Below are 19,487 nucleotides of genomic sequence, written 5' to 3'. Positions count from 1 at the left end.
CTGATTTCAGAATGTATAATATGTTAAAAGCACTTGAAATATGATCATGTTACCTGCATTTGTGTTGATAAGACCTTTATGATTTTTTCTTTTCTTTTTGTAACCACTAAGAAAGGCCAATAATATATAGATTCAGTTTCTCTGCTCCTGTGCACACCCTCCAGCACTTTCTCTCTCGCACTCATTATTGTAAAGAAAGTTCCACCTCTAGTTTAAACTCGAGACCAAATGGACAAATGCTTCTTTTTATCTGGTGAAGAGGGAAACACTGGGTGAGAGAGAACTCACACCTGAACAAGAAAAAACAACAACGATAAACCTCATTTTAAACAAGCATGTGCTGCCCAATGACTCCAGCTCATCTTCCTGTGTGCCCCCTGTACCAGTAATAAGGTTTAAATGAAGGAAATGAGACATAGACAAAGCGTCTCCCTTAGGGGGCATTAAACAGACGGGTGTGGCCAGTTTGTGTCATGTTCACACACTCAATAATGAAGCACAACCTGTTGAGCTCATGAAAGCACTCGTTTTATTAGTTTACTGCAAGGAAAGGATCTGACAGCAATGCAGAATAATATACCTTATATAGCTTGATAGACACATTCCTCTTGAATAACAATTAGGTAGACATGACATTTTCCCAGCTCTATCACCTTACACTGGAGTACACACATTCCCTTTGTGTGTCGTCCCTCTGTCTTGTTGCTCTGTTGACCTTGTGTCCCCTTAAAGCGGCGTAATGGAGGTTGTCTGAATCTTGGTAGTCCTGGTGATAAAATACATTTTCAATTTTCAATCACCATATCAATACACATCACTTAACTAATACACACAAGTGTAAACACACTAACAGCAACACTCCAAAACGTTCTGGTTTGTACACACAGTGGAAACTCATGCGGCAGAACCTAGATCCAAAGATTCACCGTTTTTTAAAAGTCCAGGTTATGGTTGGGTAAGTTCAGGTAGTGGAAAAAACCAAACAGTTTGTATTTACAGTATGTATTTCAGAACTATTGTACTAAACAGCATTCATTTGCATCGGTGTAGCCCCCCATACGTTGTTGTTGTTGTTGTTGTTGTTGTTGTTATACAGTATATCTGTCGTATTTATATTTATAGCGGTGAAATACTTGAAAAGTACTCACCACTGCATTTGGAGTCAAGGCAGCTGAAGATCTTGAGTCTGGCAAAGAAAAAAAAATACCATATTGATTTTATGAGTTTTATGAATCAATAAAGACCCAAACTAAAACCAATTCATACTGTAACACCAGCACCATCTAACAGCGTAAAGTCTCCATCAATCATCTCACAGCCTCAATAGTTCATATTTATGTTGACTCTCCCTCAAACTGATGACTGAAAATCTGAAGTTGTACTTGAGATGTGCAACGTATAAACCATCAATATATCCTCATGGTATGTAGTAGTAATCAGCATGGGGCAATAATTGATTTCTGACACTCTTGCCTTGATTAAGTTGTCTTTATTCTTCATATCAACCTCAAATGGTCGCCACACTATCAAGCGCATAAATACACACTGTCAAAAATACAAATGACAGTAAGCCTACCTGTACATTGGCAGCGGATTCTGTTGTTCATTGTAAATGCTGCGTACGCCAGTAAAACAACCAGGATGGTGGTGAATGCCAAAGTTCCACTCAAGAAATACATCAAGACAAAAGAGTGGACTTCATCTGCAGATCAAAATGATAGGAGACGTTACAGAGCTGTAGAACATCGAGGAGGTAGTAATGACAACTACGATGTATATGAAATCTTACTTACGCACAAAGTCTGACTTTTTCTCGTCTCCAGTCAACAGTATGTGTCCACACGAGGCAACAGCACAGTAGTAGGTCCCAGCATGAGACAGATTCAGGCTCTTCATCGGCAGGTTGTAGACACAGGTGTGTGTTTGTGTGTCTGGTTTCCTCTCACACTGATCATTCCTGCCTCCATCAGTGTAAATGAGTCCTGGATGAGATGCTTCAGAGTCTTTGAACCAGTAAACACTGTGTTGTCCATCACAGGTCCCAGTGTGAACTGTACAGTTCAGAGTCACAGAGCCTCCTGGCTGGATGGTCTCAGATGCTGACTGATGGACCAAAGCTGGGACGTTCAAACCTGAACCTTTTACACTGACAGTAGCGCCCTCTACAAACTCAAAATCGTATGAATAGCAACCTGTACAGTAGTAAGTAGCTGAGTCTGAAATGTGTAAATCGGAGATTGTCAAGTGATTTTTACTGTTTCCTGTGTCGAGTGTGAAACGAGGATCGTTCTTAAATTCGTTATGAAAAGTGCCACTTTTTTCATGTTTATAGAACGTAGACACCAACTTCGGTTTCTGTCCCAGAGTTTGCTTATACCAGTAAAAGTTTGCTGCAATTCCTTCATAAATACATTGCAAAGTCACGCTGTTGCCAACATCTGCCGAATAAAAACCACTGTCTTGACGCACATATATTGATGATTCCACATTGGTCATCTGAGCTGAAGAGAAGAGAGATCCAGAAAGAGCACATTTAATTCAATGATATACGTTTATCACAATGCCTGCATGCAACGTTTGTAATCATGTAAAATATAGAAGAATGCAAATACATTCACAACAGACCTGTTGTTCCCAGGAACAGATAAGTGAGGTACAAAGCAAACCTCGGAGATGTCATCGTGTTCACAAGTCCAAGTTGAATGAATGAATCTCAATACGTTCTCCACTCTTCAGAGAGAAGACGCTGTTTGATTGGCCAATAAGAAGTAATGCTTAATCCTGATGTGGAAACAACGAACACATGTTCAGGGCTGCCTCCATTGCATTGCATTAAGAGAGCTCAAACAGGTCTTCAGAGAGACGTCCCATTTGTCTGATTTCTACTCTATCATTCCGTATATGCGATCAGGGATGTTGGCAATTGCATGTATTTTATTGTGAAACTTACTAGTTGATGTTCTGTAAGGGTTTTATTGAAAATAACTCATTAAGGTACTTTCAGGTTATGCATAACACTTCAGTTCACTTTAGTCTTTTTTTTTTTTTTTTTTAAACCATCAGTGTTAAAAAAGCACCCGCATTTGTGATGACACACTGTTGTGTCTATAATATCTTTAAGTCTTGCCAACATTCTACGTATCAATTTTCCCCATGGACCATACACTGACATTGTGTGGCACAACAGGAGGTTGTTCAAAGATTAACCGAAAGAAGGAAGAAGATGTTGGTCCGTTGCCTTAACCTGCACTATAAATTATTTCCAGGATTTCATGATATTTAGCAGTAATATTTCACAAACATTTCCATTATTACCACTTCACAGGCTTTAACTGTGACATTTCACAACATAAGACTGCATTCAGAATACCTCTAATAGCCAGTCATTTACTTTAAATGTATCGTGAAATATTTTACAGTGGTATGTCCGTATTACATTAGTAATTTGAATTAGATGTTTTTTGTTGTGGTAATTACATGTGGCTAGTTTTGCTGGTAACAGTAAGTAAGTAAGTAACAGTAAGTTCACTGCAACACCAGCTCCCTCCAAAAACACACACGTCATGGCCACTGCTTTGTTGATACATCAGTAAACAGAATGGCTGTGTGTTAGCACAACTGTCTATCTGTTGGAAATACCAGGCAGACTCTGATTACTCGTAATAGGAAATGTGTTATATAGCATCTGTAAATGTTTACACATCAATATGTAAGTTAATTGAAAAAGTCTGGGCATTAGAGTTGCACTGTGTCGCTGCCGTGCATGAAGACCCAGCACACTTCCTGTTCGAAACCACGAAGACAAAGAGAGCAGAGGGTCCTCGAGAAGTATGCGACCAAATGTACTGAGAGATCGTCTTTGACTGCCGACCACACCGAGGCTAAAAAAAGATCCTCACATCTCTGGGTGTCTGGTGTGCCATCGGCACATTTACTGTCAACAACCTGTGAAGAATAACGTCGACATAGAAACACTCGGGGGTGTTACTCACACTTTAGTTTGTGCCGCATGCAAAGTGAACTTCATAAATGACTTGTTGTCTTGTTGTAGCCCTGCTGTGAGAGGGCCGACTGTGATGTTTCCGAACACATTAACTTGAAGGAGTCGGACAAGCTTTATGTTTGTAATGCCGTCCTCTACCAAGTGTGTCCCACTGACTCTGAGCATCTGTGGTCTGAAGGAGGAAACATCATACATAGGGGCATTTATGCCTTTAGCAGCAGATACTTATTTTTTTAAATAATTTTCCAGGCGTGCTCTGTCTGTCTGTCTGTCTGTCTCTCTGTCTGTCTGTCTGTCTGTCTGTCTCTCTGTCTCTCTGTCTGTCTGTCTGTCTGTCTGTCTGTCTCTCTGTCTGTCTGTCTGTGGTAGCTGAGCTCACAGTCGCCACAGACGATCGGTTATTTGTGGTTGTGTGTTTGTGCATTGTTGGCTACAAGTAAAGCGAGAGTGGAAAAATATCAGAAGCAATACTTTGCAGAAAAATAAAGAGACAAAATGCACTTACAAAATCTAAAACTTACCCATTCTCCCTAAGGGCAGACATGACCCATACAATGCAAACATCGGAGGAGTCATCTCATTTAAATTGCCGGTGGTGACTTGAAAGAATCTCTATATGTTCTCTACTGTGATCTAAATGATCACATGGTCAGTGTTCTCTGAGCCGCTTGTGAAACTGCGGTACCTTCAGCCACCGTCTGACTTCCGATGCTCCTAAAGTAGTGCTATTATGGCGAGGATGGCCTCTGAGTGAGGGGTACGGCGTCCCCGCCGTTTTGTACTCGGCGGCTGACGTTACCACAGTCTTGCAAAGAAAGGGGTGAGCAGAGGGGTATTCAATTGGTTGCAATCTGCAACCACACCGCGAGATCAGACCAAATCCTACACACTGTTTCTTTGAGATAACACTGTGAAAGATAAGTTGTGGTTGGAATGTGTTGTGAAGAGGAGGGACGTAGACTGTAGATACCCCTCCTCTTCACCTTGCTCCCATTACTGTTTGGTCTATCTAGCCATTTAGTTTCTTATTGACTATAGAAGACACTTGCCACATGTTTTAACTCCCTGGCACTATGTTAATAAATACATACATGCATACTGATCACAGAGTGTTTTCATTCATCAGTTATAAATGCAAAAATGCAAAGGTTGATCTTATTGGGTCACATGCAACTTAACATTGACCTCTGATCTCCTGATAGTAGCATGTTTACAATATATTTTGTTGAGACATTTCTTAGCGCTGGTATAGATGAAAGTACAAGTATGATATGTAGTGCAACTAGGAGACAGGGAAATTATTGTGATGATAGTTTCTGTTAATTGTAGTTTCTGAAAAATGTGGTTCTTTAGTGTTTTTATACCAGTGGATGAATGATGCTGTTCACTGCGACTTGGTGCACTTTATCAAACAAGTTGTTGAAAAGAAGTTGTGTTCATGTCGAAAAGTTGTTGTTTTAGGGAAGTGAAATTCTGAAACTTAAACAGCGCTGACTAAACTTCACTTTGACTGAATTTAAACTGAGACCAGTCTCTGCAAGAGCTTGTTGTTGCTAAGTTGTAGGTATGTAAACATTTTTAGTTTTTCTTATGAACAGCATCTAAGACCCGATACTTGTTTTTTTACAAAGCTCTGTAAGATGTAAGGCTCGCATGACTCTGTGGCCTGGAAGCTACGGCCCGGCCTTCCTGTGTTCATGCTCTGCTAGGACTTGTGTTTCCACCAATGGAAACTTATACTTTAGTTCCCACCACCTTCACCACAGGTGTGAATGGTGTAGATTGAAAGGTGCTACATACGTATCTGGCCAAAGAAGATATTAATAGATTGTAGGGGATTTTCATGAGCGTGCTCTGTCTCTGTCTGCGTCCAGTATTAAACTTTATGTACGGAGGAAGATCCATGTGACCGTGGCACACATTGCAGAAAAAAACTTTTATTTTCTTTCAACATTATTTAAAATTGTACATTTAGTCATGTAAAGTGACGCTGTCTTGCAAGTGATTGACAGAACAGAGAGATCATTTGCTGTAATCTTTACAGCAAATTATCTTATCAAAGTCCAACTTCACTGTTTTCTACTCTTTACTCTAGAGTAAACACAAACTTCTTCCACGTTGCCCGGGTGACGGTGTCCTTCACTTGTTCTGTTCAGACTCAGCGCAGCATAATAGAGTTCTGCATCCTGGTTCTGGTAATGACAAAAATAACAAATGATGTGAGACATACAGTACTAGAAGAAAACATGAAATGTCTGTCATTAAAATTGTATGCAGGGATTCTATAGCTATGAATTTATTTGATCATACAGTAGTTTGACCTACCACGACGTCAGAAGCTGCAGAATATGCCGGGTGAGAAACAGCTCCTGAAAAGCAAGACATAAATCATCACGCCGGATCAATACATTTCTTTATTTTTTTGTATTCTGAAAGTCTTACCTTTGCAGACAGAGCAAGTCTTTTTTTTCAACTTGTACATGACGAAAGCCAAGACAAGCAGCACTGCAATGAAAACGGCCAATGCTGCACTCAGGCAATACACCTGGAGGAGAGGGGCTTTGGTAGAACCTCCTAACACGCGGTGAAGAGAACACATTTCATGTCCTTTTGATACATTTATGTTGATGGATACACAATAAATATGGTTCATTTAATGGCTGTTTTAAACATGAGCAGGATGGCACAAACAATCATCAGCTTTTATCACCTACCTACAATCTCCACTCTCGTTCCACTGCCAAGCACAATCTCACCACAGGAGGCCAGAGCACAGTAGTACATCCCTGCATCAGTGGAGCTCACAGACTTCAAAGCGAGGTTTAAAGTGCAATCTTTCACGTGAGACTCGACGTTCGGGAGATATTCACACCCGTCCGCGTGACGATAAATGATCGCAGGCTGAGCAGCACCATGTCTGAACCAGTAGAAGCTCTGCTCCCCCGCACATGCTCCAGCATGCACTGTACAGTTCAAATTAACAGAGTCTCTCGACCGAAGCTGCACCAACGCCGGCTGATGGACGACAGCGCGGATGTTGGACGGTGATGCTTTGACGTGTAGGAAAGCTCCCTGTCCAAATTCAATTGTGTTGAATTCTATACTCCCACAGTAATATGTTGCTGAATCCGACAGGCGAAGATCCTCGATTACGAGGTGGTTGGTACCTTCATCACCTTGTGCTGAGACTCGAAATCTCTTTTTATACGCGGGGGAGATGGACGCCTCTGTTTTTCGCATCCCACTTGATATAATTAGAGGTTTGCCCCCCATTTTTTGCTGGTACCAAGAGAGGAAAGTAACAACATTATCCTGACAAAAGCACTTTAAAGTCACATCTTGCCCAATGTTAGCTGTTATGACCCCACTGTCCTGAGTTATAGGTGAGATCTTGTTAACAGCTGGCACCTGACCTGCATAGGAAAAATGCGTAAGATTATATCGTCTCTGCCTTTAAAACCTCATCTCTCTCTCTCTTCAAATTATATTCATGCATATAGAAACAGTGAAAAAGGGTTTAAAATACTCACAGATTTGACTGAGAAGCACAAGAAAAACAAAAAGTGGCATCATCCCCGAAGCTCTGCAGTTTGTAGCCTGTGTGTTTACGGACGCAGCCAACCCTTATAGGAGACGGAGGCTGTTTGTGATTGGCTAAGCTGACTGGTTTGGTTTAGAGTCCTGCTATTTGTCCCTTTGCGATAGATGAGTCTGTTTAGGTGACCAGAGGTGTAATTTAGGTTGATAAGTCTCTTTGGTCACATCAGTGTTGGTGGACAGAAGCTGTAACAACATGTTTGTGTGCCATGAAAAGGACCTTTTTTTTGGATAAAGTGCACGTCAGTGTTTGTTCTCCATGATATACACAGTGCTTAGAGGGGATTTTTTTTTTATTTGGTAGATTCAGTTGTGCTTATATGATTACAGATAGGATTATTTGTGGTTGTGTATGTTTGGGCATGTGTGAGGTTAAGTGGGTTCAAAGGGAGTGTGTGGGAGAGGTGTAGAAAGAAAATTAGAAATCGTGGTCGAGTGATTCAACACATTTTACTTAACTGATAGGTACATTTCGATAACCTATAGCTCCCTTCATGCCAGTGATGTGGACTTTGTTCCAATGTTTAGAGGAAACCACATATGAAGACTGACCACAATGTTGCACAGAGTCATTGTTTTTTTCTGTCCTCTTCTGTGTTTCTAGTCGTGAATTGGATCTGATTCAGTGTTGCTTTACTGCTCTCTACTGTACTATTTTTAACTTCTTTTCAAGGTGTTATGTTGTATGCTATGGTTAGCCGTCAATGCCAAGTGCAGCGTAGGTAAAAGGAGGAAAAATGTTGAGAACGAAGGGAAGAGGTAGCATATCAAAGCTCTCATTTTAACCTATTGTATCATGTGTAACATATACAAATAGCACACCCTGTGTTGATATGCTTCCCATTAGTTTCTGCCCCACAGACATACCTCAACCATAGTATCCTAAAGTGAAATTTGAATTCCCCTTATATTTTGTGTGCGGAAATATATACGAAAAATGATACGGCAGCTTAGTTAGCATCCACCACCAGTGTTGAGGGCTGGCATTTGTAGGAGACATGATTGTTGATATAAAACATATCTTCCCCTTTTCCCCTACACACATATAACCTTATATCGTTAGTGATTTAGTAGTTGGGAGCAGCCATTGTGCTGTAAAGTTTGTACTACACTCAAAAAGTGGAAGCTAGCTAGCTATTTAGCCTAGCTTCCTACCGGTAGCAGTGGTTGCACCCATGGATGTACAAAGAGAGCTGGATACACCATTGGAGGCGGGGCCTTGTTCATTCCTATTCCTATGGAAGTGGCGTATAAATCCAAAAAAGTTTGCCTTTCCAGTTCAAAAGTACCCAGATCTTCATGGCGATCTTCCACATCTATGGGCCCATAGAGAAGGTGGACTAGTGTTTCCTTTAACCCCGCCTCCCAGCCCAGGCGGCAACCTCCAGTTCTGACGAGTGAAGCCAATGCGGAAGTGTCTTCAACTTGCATTCTCTCTACTGGCCAGCAGGGGGCGACTCCTCTGGTTACAAAAAGAAGTCTGATTGTATGGAAGTCTATGAGAAAAAAAAACTTCTCACTTTATTTATTCCCTAAATAGACATTGTGGACATTAGTTTATGGTCTCAATCGATAGTGTCAAGTCTTCTTCAACTCAGCATGATGTTCATGCATGCTTTAGGGCGGGCTTACTGTGATTTACAGGTCACTGTCGCTACCAGAGCCGTATGCGGCGTCTCTACGTCACTCCTCCGCATTCCAAATATGGTAACTTCTGTTCACTGGTCGCAAAAAGCCAAGACGGTGATGACTGTATTCTAAGATGGCGACGGCCAAATCATCAAACTCAAGGCATCAAAGCGGCAGTCCACAAACCAGTGTGTGACGTCACGATGACTACGTCTCTTCTTATATACAGTCGATGATCCAGCCTCGTTCTTGGGTTCATTCACATGAACAGAGGAAGGAAAATAGCAATTAATGCATTTTACAACTTTTACGACCTACTGATTTAAATAAGGGTTCGCCCTAGGGTGTTCCAATGTAAGTCTATGTGGAAGAGTGTTTTTTGGCTCCAGGGCATGAGCACACAGCTCATCATGCTCATCTTACACTTAAGAAAAGAGTGGGGCTAGCTAGCATTAGCTGTTTCTTTTTCATGTCGTTTTCACAAATGACCAGACTCTCAAAACTCACAGTATTGACTAGTACAGTATAGTCCAAGTGCAATAATTGGACAATTTCATATTCTATGGTGACTTAAACTAACAATACATCACTGATATAAGTGCCTTGAGGTGTGGACAGTGACAGAGCTAACATTGCTACTGTACTATTTTGCTTGTCACATTACATGCTGAGGTTGGGGATTTTACTACTGTAACGTGAGATAAAGTGATGAATAAGTTTGGAAAATATACTGTATATATCTGATTTATCATGCCTACAAATCACATACAAACTTTTGTCAGCATTTCCTGGAGCATACCATTTTAGACTGACAGATGTGTTGTTGCTGCCCAGGTAGCCGTTGGTTTCAGTGTGGTGCAATCGAATTGCAATTCTCAGAAAAACGGATGAAATATAATCCACCATAGTGAAAATAAAGCTACTCATGCAGTAGACTTTACCAAGCAGGGGCAGGCCACTGCGTCTGATTTAAATAAGTGTTTTGATGTTTGTGGTCTGTACATGCTTTAACAGAACTGAGGTGAAAGCTTTACGGTTGTTGGCACAGTAGAGATGAGTCACTACTGACCAACACTCTGCTCCCTTCAACCCGAAGCTACTTCCTGAGTCGTGCAAAGTGACAGAATAAGACGGCCCAATTGTCGCTGTTTCTCAAACGAGTAAAAAGATCCTCCTTTTCTTGAGAATGTGAGTCAGACCACGTGGCGAACAATGAGCAGAGGAAGCAGCCCTGCACGTTAAAAGCCTTGCATGTTGAGCACTTGGCCGCTTGTCAAACTCTTTTGTCTTCAATGTCTTTTCAATGTCATTTGGAGCTTGTTTTTGTGCTGAACTTCCCAACAGCGTGTGAGTGGAGGACCCTTTTTGCTCAGGTCATCTGCTGAAGAGACAAGCTTGTTTTACTATTCAGTCCAGCTAAACTTTGCAACATTTCTTTGTCTTTTGACCTTCTCGTAGGACAGGAAACCTGCAGTGTCTCGTTCCACAGACCTGCTTCGAGAAAGGCTGCAAATATCTAGAAAGCTGTCATTTGGAGCTAATTTCTTTAATGACAGTTGAAATGATTCAGTCAATTTAGAACATTTGGTAAAGAAAAGAAAATCTCATAATGGATTTACCAACTTTTCACATATGTTTTATCATTGCTAGACTGTCCCACATTCAAACCACGAGTGATTTCAAACTCATGTCAATTTAGGAGGGCCGGAGAGAAGTTACATGGAGTGATTACTACAATACTGTCATCTCACTTCAATAGTTATCACTCTTCAAACACAACTGAAAGAGCTCGTTGATAGTGGTTTTGCAACACGCGGACACTGCCCTGTTGCCCTGTGTCAACAGGATGCCGTACATTTTTCTGCGGTTTTCTGCAATCTATTTGTTTGTCATAATAGTTGAAAATAGGTCAGAACACCACATTAAGCAGCAGATACATGTTTTTTTTCCCACTGAGCTTTTGGCATTAAGACATAAAGCAGGTCAGTTTGGTCTGATAGAAAGCACTTCCTCTGCACTTCTGCACCGTCCAACACAAAGAACAAATATGATCTTTTTTGTGGCATTTCACTATTTACAACTTTAAAGTCTAATTTTACATTTATCCAAAGATATACAGAAACATTAAGGCAACCTTTAGAACAACATGTGGTTGCAGAGAAGAGAAGGTGAAGCTCGGCCCCCAGTAGCCTTGTCTCCTCCTCCCTCACAGCTTAATGTACTCTATCGATGCATTTTCTAAAATATTTTTTGTTTGTTTGTATAAAGTGTGACTTTATGTGTTCTATTTGTGGCTTTTTACCTGTTAATCCACATGTAAGTTTATAACTATATGCATGAGATGGAGAATTGTAAACGCGGAGGCGTTATGGTGAAGCGACTGAGACAAACAAAGAGCGAAACAAATAAGACCACAAAGACATCCTGTCAGGAGGGGAGGGCAGGGGGGAGAGGAGGGCGACAAAAACCACGGGGGCTGAACTTCTTGTAAGCGCGATTGACCAGAGCGGGAACTCGGAACTCAGAGGTTGTTTTTCTTTTCTCAATCTTTTCACAATACTCTGTTGACTGCAGGACTTGTAAAGATATTACAGGCTTACAGGCGTCATGAGTGTTTGAGACGATCAAGTTAAAAGATACAAAACACCAAAGCATCATTACATAGTTCTCAACTTGATCGAGGACGAGGAGGGATGGGAGGAACACCTTTCTAACAATGACACATTTATGTATAAAATATGATCATAATAACAAAGTTAAGATGAAGAAAAGTTGACCTACTTTTTTGCAATTTCTAAATAAATGTATATTTTGACTCAAACCATGAAACTGAGCATTTCTGATTACTTTAATGACACGGCATGGTGTTGGTACTGACGGTGCTCAGGGCAGAGGTGAGATATTTACTCTGATAGTCGACCACAACAACACCTCCAAAAACATCACTCTGTGGGTGGAACAAACAGCACATGCCTAACAAGTGTCTTTGAGATGTTCTCATGCACTGTCTCTGTGGTGTCTTTAAATAACGTATCTTTCCGTACCTGGTGGTCACGGGAACGTGTGACTGTTGTGTGATGAGTTAAGCCAAATGTGTTGATCATTTTGAAAAGGTAAAACAGTACAAGCATCATGATGAAGCACTTATGTGAGTGTAGATTGACTGCTGCTCTCTACCGACTGAGAGCTTAACTGCACCCAACTAACTGAGTAGAAGCAAGGCCTGATGCTGAATTTAAAGGGAAATTCAGTTTACTCGTCAAGAACAAAGCTACCAGGATGATGTCTACTGAAAGAAGAGAGCTAATAGCTCCTACTAGCTCTCTTCTTGGACCTAACTCTCTTCTTTCAGGGGACATCATGCTAGGATAATGCAAGAAGAGAGCTAATGTCTTTTGAAAGAAGACAGCTACTCGGATAATGTCTTCTGAAAAAACGATTCCTGCATTGTCAGCAGAATGGCATTATGTGAAATGTAGAATCCAGTGTTTTTTGTTTTAGCTTAATCCAAACTAGGGACGAAGTCTGTTTCCTTTGACCCATCTATCTCTGATGAGTACCATGACTTCATTGTTGGAATACCCCTTTAGCCACAGTCAGAGATGTAGAAGAGGGTAACACCACCTAAAGTCACGGTAGCCCAGCTGTTACATACACACAGAGTGATCAAAGCAGGAAGATTTACAGTGAACACATGCAGGCATGAGGACAGAGGTAAAAAATGAATGCATTTATTGAATACATATTTTCATACTGGTGAATGCTGTATGGTGCTCAGCAGTTGGAGGTCATCGCAAAGCAAACCACTGCCTTATAAGAAGAAACAATATGTTATATCTTGCTATTTTTGTTATACAAATACACTTTTAACTTGATGATGGTTTGGCTTGTACAGGAGTAAGAATACGTTTATAACATGAAAGCTGATCTTACAGGTGCTAAATTTCAAATTCAGAGCATATCTATGATGGAGGGTTTTGCCAGCAGCTAGCAGCTAACGGTGCTAAAAGCACTTACAGTGCAAACAACGGCACCAGTGCTGACAGAGCTGACAGTGTTAGCCGTGGGGGGGGGGGGGCTGCGTTTCCGCCACGATGACGTAGCTAGTGACGGTGTAATCAGCGGTAACAGCCTCATGAGTACGGTGCAGAGCAGCGGCGATTAGCTAGCTAGTGAGGCATGCTGTCATACACTAACATGCACTAGAATGCACGCGGGTCTGGACCGGTTATGTAAGCAAAGCACAGAGAAGCTCGAATTACAATATAGAGAGCGAGAGAGACTTCATTTTCTGCTCAGGTAGACATTACTCCACTATATCTTTTCATAGCAACTAGTTGTTTGCTGCTTACTAATGGCATGAGTTTCAAATGAAGCACCTTTTGAATAAAATATTATGATAGGACTTTATATTACAGGAGTTGGTGGGTGGTGTAGAAGGTGTGGTCACTTCAGATTTGACAGTCTAACTCCAGCGTAAACGGTCTCCTCCTCTGGGTTCCTCTGTACCCTGCTCTGGCCGTGCCTCTTCTTGAGGTCCAGTGCTACGTACTGCGGAGCATCAGATTCCTCATTCTGAAGAAAATGAGAGAGCTAAGTTACTATTAATAACTGATGCTAAACTTCTTTAGAAATGGGATGCGTCTATATACAAAATATAAATACAGCTCATTTTGGGAAGATTTTTGAGCTTACCTGACTGTCAGAGGTGTCTTCTGGGACACTCAAGTGGGGTTGCAGCACTGCAGTAACAGAAACATCAGATTTTTTTGTCATTACCTTTAGTCATTCGCGGACCAAAAAAAGATCTGCGGATTTTCTAGAGTACCCTTGACATTATTGCGGGAAAATAGAAATTAGATGTACTTTTCAAATGACGTCTCAGAGACAGATACCTCAAAATAAAACCCAAACTGGCTGCATGGCGAGATAGCACTACGTATGAAAACATGGTTTATAATTGTGTGTGAATCTATCCTTCCTCGTATCCCCATTAAAACAACAGATAGAAAGACCGACTTCTTCTCTCGTAAATATGAATTAGTACCTTGAGAATGGAGATATTTCCTCCTGGACATTTTGCAGAGGATGCTGATTAGGATGATGTTCAAGACACCAGACACAAGCAGAGCTGCGACCGAGCATTTCATCGAGACAGGAAAAATGTCTCCCTGTTGCTCTGAGAAAAGAAAAAGCAATGTAGACAAGCCAGAAATAAAGTGCCTTTAATTTAGATTTTTTTTTCTCTAAACTTTGCTCACCTCCAACCTCCAGTCTTGTTCCGCTCCCAAACAGTATCTCTCCACATGAAGCCACGGCACAGTAGTAGGTCCCAGCATCAGACCGGCTCACATTTATCTTCGATAAGCTGTACACACAGCTCTGTGCAGGAGGCTCCAGGCTCTGCACACACTGACTGCTGATGTGTGTGTGGATGTACATGATACCCAAGTGTGAGTTTCTTGAATTCTCCTTTTTGAACCAGTACACACTGTGTTCTGTGTCACTGGTTCCAGTGTGCACGGTGCAGTTCAGAGTCACAGAGCCTCCTGGCTTGACAGAGTCGGACGCCGGCTGCTGGAGGAAAGACCTGCGGCTGGACTCTGGAGAAATACACGTGTATAGAAAGAGTTATTAAATGGAAAACCAAATGGGAAAGAGAGATTTGTGTGTCCAAAATCAAAAATCAAAATACCTTTCAAAACCAAAAACGTGCCATTTGCAAATTCAGTGACTGCAGTACTCATATGTCCGCAATAGTACATAGCTGAATCTGAGTCCTGGACATTAGAAATGGTCAAATAGTAGAACCCTGCATCAGTGTGAACTGAAAAGCGTTTGTTGTCTTTAAACTGGTTGTAGAAGATGTTGCTGTCAGGTAAATGTTTGTAGAACGAGGACATTAGCTGAGGTTGCTCCCCTGCAACCTGCTTGTACCAACCCAGATTGTTGGCCCTGGAGACATAGAAACACGCTAAAGTCACGTTGTGTCCGTGCTTAGCGTAGAGCAGAGCGCCATCTGAAACACAGAAAGATAGAAATCAATAACCAGTGAATGCAATACATCACTTTAGACATTCCAAAAGTTTCAAAAATCTCATTTTCAGGCACGGAAAATATTGTTCGCAGTGACTTACAAGCTCCAAAGACAGGAACCAAGAGCACGTAAAACTTGAACATCTCCGGCGTTCAGACCGTGACAGTGTGATGGCGGTATGAGTAAAGGGGTCGAGGACGACAGCTACGCCGTCAGCGGAAAAATGTCTGTACGTGACCCAGGTGGCATACATGTTGTGGGTGTCAGTGCTCCTACTAAAGGAAGTGAGAAGCTATGATTTTCCGACAGCTATTGTAATCGGTCCGTTGACTCTAGCTAGCCCCAGATCTTTCTAGAACACCCTCAGCGGTTAATTTATTTGAAATTTGTCACACATTTTGTGGTTTGGATGTCTTTGTGGCAGACTTGAGTGCACTAACAGTCTGCCTACTTTTGTTCATGCAAATTACAGAATGCGATGTCAACTATTTTTCTTCTTCTCTTAGACGAGGAAGGGCAAGTTCATCTGAATAGCACCTTTTCAACAACAATCCAATACATGAGACTGAAAAGGGTCCTTAAGAAAACACATATAACAAGAGACATATGAATAGGATTTTAACAAAGTAAGATTAGGATCAAATAAGCTAAAATAATAAGCTAAAATAAAATGGCAAGGGGCAAGATGTGAATAAGCGTTTTTTGAAATAAGATGATCTCTCTGAGTTTGTTCCAGATTAAATGATGCTGCTCCATATTTAGTTTCAGGAAAGTTTAGAGCAGGGGTCATCAATGTTTTTCAGGCCAAGGACCCCAAACTGATAGAGAGATGGAGCAGGGATCCCCGACTAGATATATTGTATAAAATTGTGTTTTATATTAAACTGGGCCTAGTGCCATGTATAAACATACCTCTTTATTGTGCATTCAATACTAAGCTTTTCAAATACACAGGTTCATATATTCATGTTTTTGTTTTAAACATGTGAAGGTACAGTGAGTAGGGGGGCCGTGCCACTGCCATTTAGAAACATACCTTCAGCTGATACCAATGCCAATATCAACAGTGTCTGTCAATTGCATGATAATCATACAAGCTGTTCAAAATTACGTTTTCATTTTAAACATAAATGTGGAAACGAAAATGATTGATGGCTTATTAGTGCCACTGCTATGTATAAACACACCTGTTATGTTGCATACAATACTGAACCAGTAAAATAATGAACAGATTCATGTTTGAAAAAAAAATAAAAATTTCGCGGACCCCCTGTTGAAGACCTCTGGTTTAGAGAACAGTAGGCAGACCTGTACCGGATGATCTGACAGTTCATAAAAAATGCATTTTTGGCCCTAAACTATTCGGTGCTTTAAGCAACAACAAGAACTTCTTTAATCTCTGTTATTTGACACAAAGGAAGCCGCTGTAAAGACTTGTGTAAACTACGATGGCCAAGTCTACTAAGGACAGAACGGTGGAGAAGTGTTTGTAAATCCCACTGAGACACAGCAGGGGTTTAGTATTATAGCCCCTTTTTCACTACATTTTAACAAGCGATGTCATTCTCTGCCGTGATGCCTTTCAATGTCTTGAGCAGGGGTGTCAAACTCATTGTTGCTCTGGGGCCGCATCGGCATCATGGTTGCCTCCAAAGGGCCGGTTGTCGTCGTCGGAGGGGGGGGTGCTCCTTCGTCGTCGGCGGGGGGGGGCTGCTGCTGCTGCTACCACACGCGCTGGTGGAGGTGTGTGCGCGCGGATCGGGGAGGAGCATTTAAACATTTTTTTTTTTGCTGGCGGATTCGCGGGCCACATAAAATGACGTGGCGGGCCGAATCCGGCCCGCGGGCCGTATGTTTGACACCCCTGGTCTTGAGTAATTTAAGTTTTGAAGTTTTATCCAAAGACTCCAAATCAATATGTACTGCCTTCTGCTGTATTAGGTAACATGGCTTGAAAAGTGGGTCAGTGGTAGGTGTGCTGTTATTGACAGTAATGAGTACCAACGATCTTACACAGCAGGCTGCTGAACCTTCTGGGATATTTTCTGACTTGGATGGATGTATTGATTACTTTGAATTTGTTTCATATTCCAAGCATTTCATATTTGCGAAGGAAAGGAGAGTGAATTTTACTCTAAACTGTTATAACAGTTTGGTGGTTGGTGACTGAAATGCGAGAAAATTACCCTCAATTCCCAACGTTACAAAAACAACAGGGGAAGGTTTGTCCTGTCGTTGTAAGTAACTATGTACAGCCATGTTTTCTCTTTCTCTCACTCTCTTACACTCACACACACACACACACACACACACACACACACACACACACACACACACACACACACACACACACACACACACACACACACACACACACACACACACACACACACACACAAAGCAGTGAGACAAAAAGCAGAAGTAAGTGCTTGACACTTTATCCTTTGCTTAATCTTTCATCATGTCAATTTAAAGGATCTCATTTAAAAACAAAACACAATTTGTATTATGTCAACACAGAATAAGGGAGAACAAGCGGCGTATCATTAAAATGCAGTAAATTTAGGGCAGCTTTGATGGCTTCTCACCAGAAGGAACTGCCAGAAGAAGTTTGAGAACACTACATGTATCAGCACCACAGAGAGCCAGCAGGTGTCAGTGTAGCCCAGAACACAACACTGTCAAACCTGAGGGTTGTATTTGCTCTGCGACACACCACATGCATGTACATCCTCATATTGGGTAAAGGAGCAACATGTGAACCCATATCTCTCAGCATTTACTCAAGTGTTTTCTCTCCTGATGCTTAGAGGAGTGAAGCACCACCGTCAATCATAAATAAACCTTGCACTTAAGAAATACAAAGTATAAGCGCATTATAGTGTGTTATAGTGTGTTTTCGTTGTTGTTGCAATTAGCAAGACACAAATACTGATACTTGTGGCACAGTTATTGAAAGCGCTAACTGCAGCCTAGCTATTGACCAGGTATGCTAAACCATAAGCACATTGGGCCTCAGGCAAGAACCACTCGTACGAACAGATTCGATCTATAGTGACGAGTTACTAGTGATTTAGCAGAACTTATCACATTTACCAATCTTCTCGTAATTTTCTCCGATGTCAGAACACAGTAAACGACTCGTGCAGACCTGTGGTAGCAGTCATGTGCAATTAGTACGCTGTTATGCAAAGTATTTCACCAGTGGATTGTATATTTCATTACTTTGAAGCAATTTTGAGTTTGAAAACTCTGTTTAAATTACACCTCATAATTATGATGACATTATCCTGTTTGACTTTGCAATTCTAATTATAGGCCAATTCTAAATGTATTAATGAAGCCTAATGATATCAACATCCATTTAGATTGGCTATTGATGCTATTATATAACACTTATATAAAAAATATCAATGTGAACATCTGAATGTCATGTACATATAAACTCTTTATAATAGCAATATTAACAAGATTATCGTCAATAATTAGTTAAGCTTTATGCAATCAGGATGTCTCAGACCAGACGGCACTCATCACACAACAAGGAAGTCCACAGTAGTGAGCTGCATATAGTGCCAGAAGTCAGTCCTCCCCAGTTAAGATTCAAGTTAAAACACTTTTAAGTCTCAACTACCCTGAGATGTGCTGGTGTCACGGTTGTTCACTTTGACCTGGACTAGAAAACCTCCGCCTTATAGATGGGTCAGTGATGGCTATCCATCCTTTTCATCTAACTGTGGTGAGTGCAATAGTCGTCTTGAGTGGCGAATTGAATAACACTGTGGTAGAAAGAGTCCAGTAGTTTAAAAGGATATCTCCACAATCCAGAGAGGATAGTACAGTGGATTGTATAAATAAGATCAGTTCTGAGAAAAGTCTTCCATCAAATTCAATAATTGTTGTGTTCATGCACTCGCACAGACACTGCTTAGCTTCATGTCTTTGAGACAAAGTTATGCACTTAAGAGAAAAGCTGCATTTCCAAAAAATTAAGCTGTTGGTTATTCCCCAAGCACCTGAATGGTCTTTCCAATAAAAATGAATTCAAGATGTGAGTAAGTGATGTTAACTCTATCTATTTACTAGTTATTAGGATGATGCTAAAGGGTGATGCTGCGGGCAAACCAGAAAATAGGGCCAGTTTAACAGGCTTCATAGTTATGTTACAGTGGGCTTTTATTGCAATCGTTTGAAACAATGGTTATTAAATAGTATTAGACA

General features: G+C 41.1%; 2 protein-coding genes across 3 annotated transcripts; both read right to left on the bottom strand.

The window, feature by feature from the left end:
• Positions 1-530: 530 nt before the first annotated feature.
• On the bottom strand, positions 531-2,680 carry LOC306714582 (immunoglobulin kappa light chain-like; the record flags this gene model as incomplete). Its single annotated transcript, XM_079184629.1, has 5 exons — positions 531-766; positions 1,149-1,186; positions 1,577-1,702; positions 1,794-2,501; positions 2,626-2,680. 5 exons carry the CDS (start codon positions 2,678-2,680, stop codon positions 650-652), a joined length of 1,044 nt encoding a protein of 347 aa, XP_079040755.1. The 3' UTR covers positions 531-649.
• Positions 2,681-5,997: 3,317 nt separating this feature from the next.
• On the bottom strand, positions 5,998-7,583 carry LOC306714663 (uncharacterized protein). 2 transcript variants are annotated; one of them, XM_079184741.1, is made up of 5 exons: positions 7,534-7,583; positions 6,718-7,416; positions 6,446-6,577; positions 6,329-6,372; positions 5,998-6,195 (listed from the first exon to the last, which is right to left on the bottom strand). In XM_079184741.1, the coding sequence occupies exons 1-5, from the start codon at positions 7,574-7,576 to the stop codon at positions 6,073-6,075; spliced, it is 1,041 nt and encodes a 346-aa protein (XP_079040867.1). In that variant the 5' UTR covers positions 7,577-7,583; the 3' UTR covers positions 5,998-6,072. The 2 variants fall into 2 exon arrangements, with proteins under 2 accessions (XP_079040867.1, XP_079040868.1); XM_079184742.1 differs by having other exon boundaries at positions 6,718-7,581.
• Between the last annotated feature and the right edge of the window lie 11,904 nt (positions 7,584-19,487).

This window comes from Pholis gunnellus, assembly GCF_910591455.1.
Source record: "Pholis gunnellus genome assembly, chromosome: 23".
NCBI classification, from domain to species: domain Eukaryota; kingdom Metazoa; phylum Chordata; class Actinopteri; order Perciformes; family Pholidae; genus Pholis; species Pholis gunnellus.
This window is presented reverse-complemented; position numbering and strand designations above follow the sequence as displayed.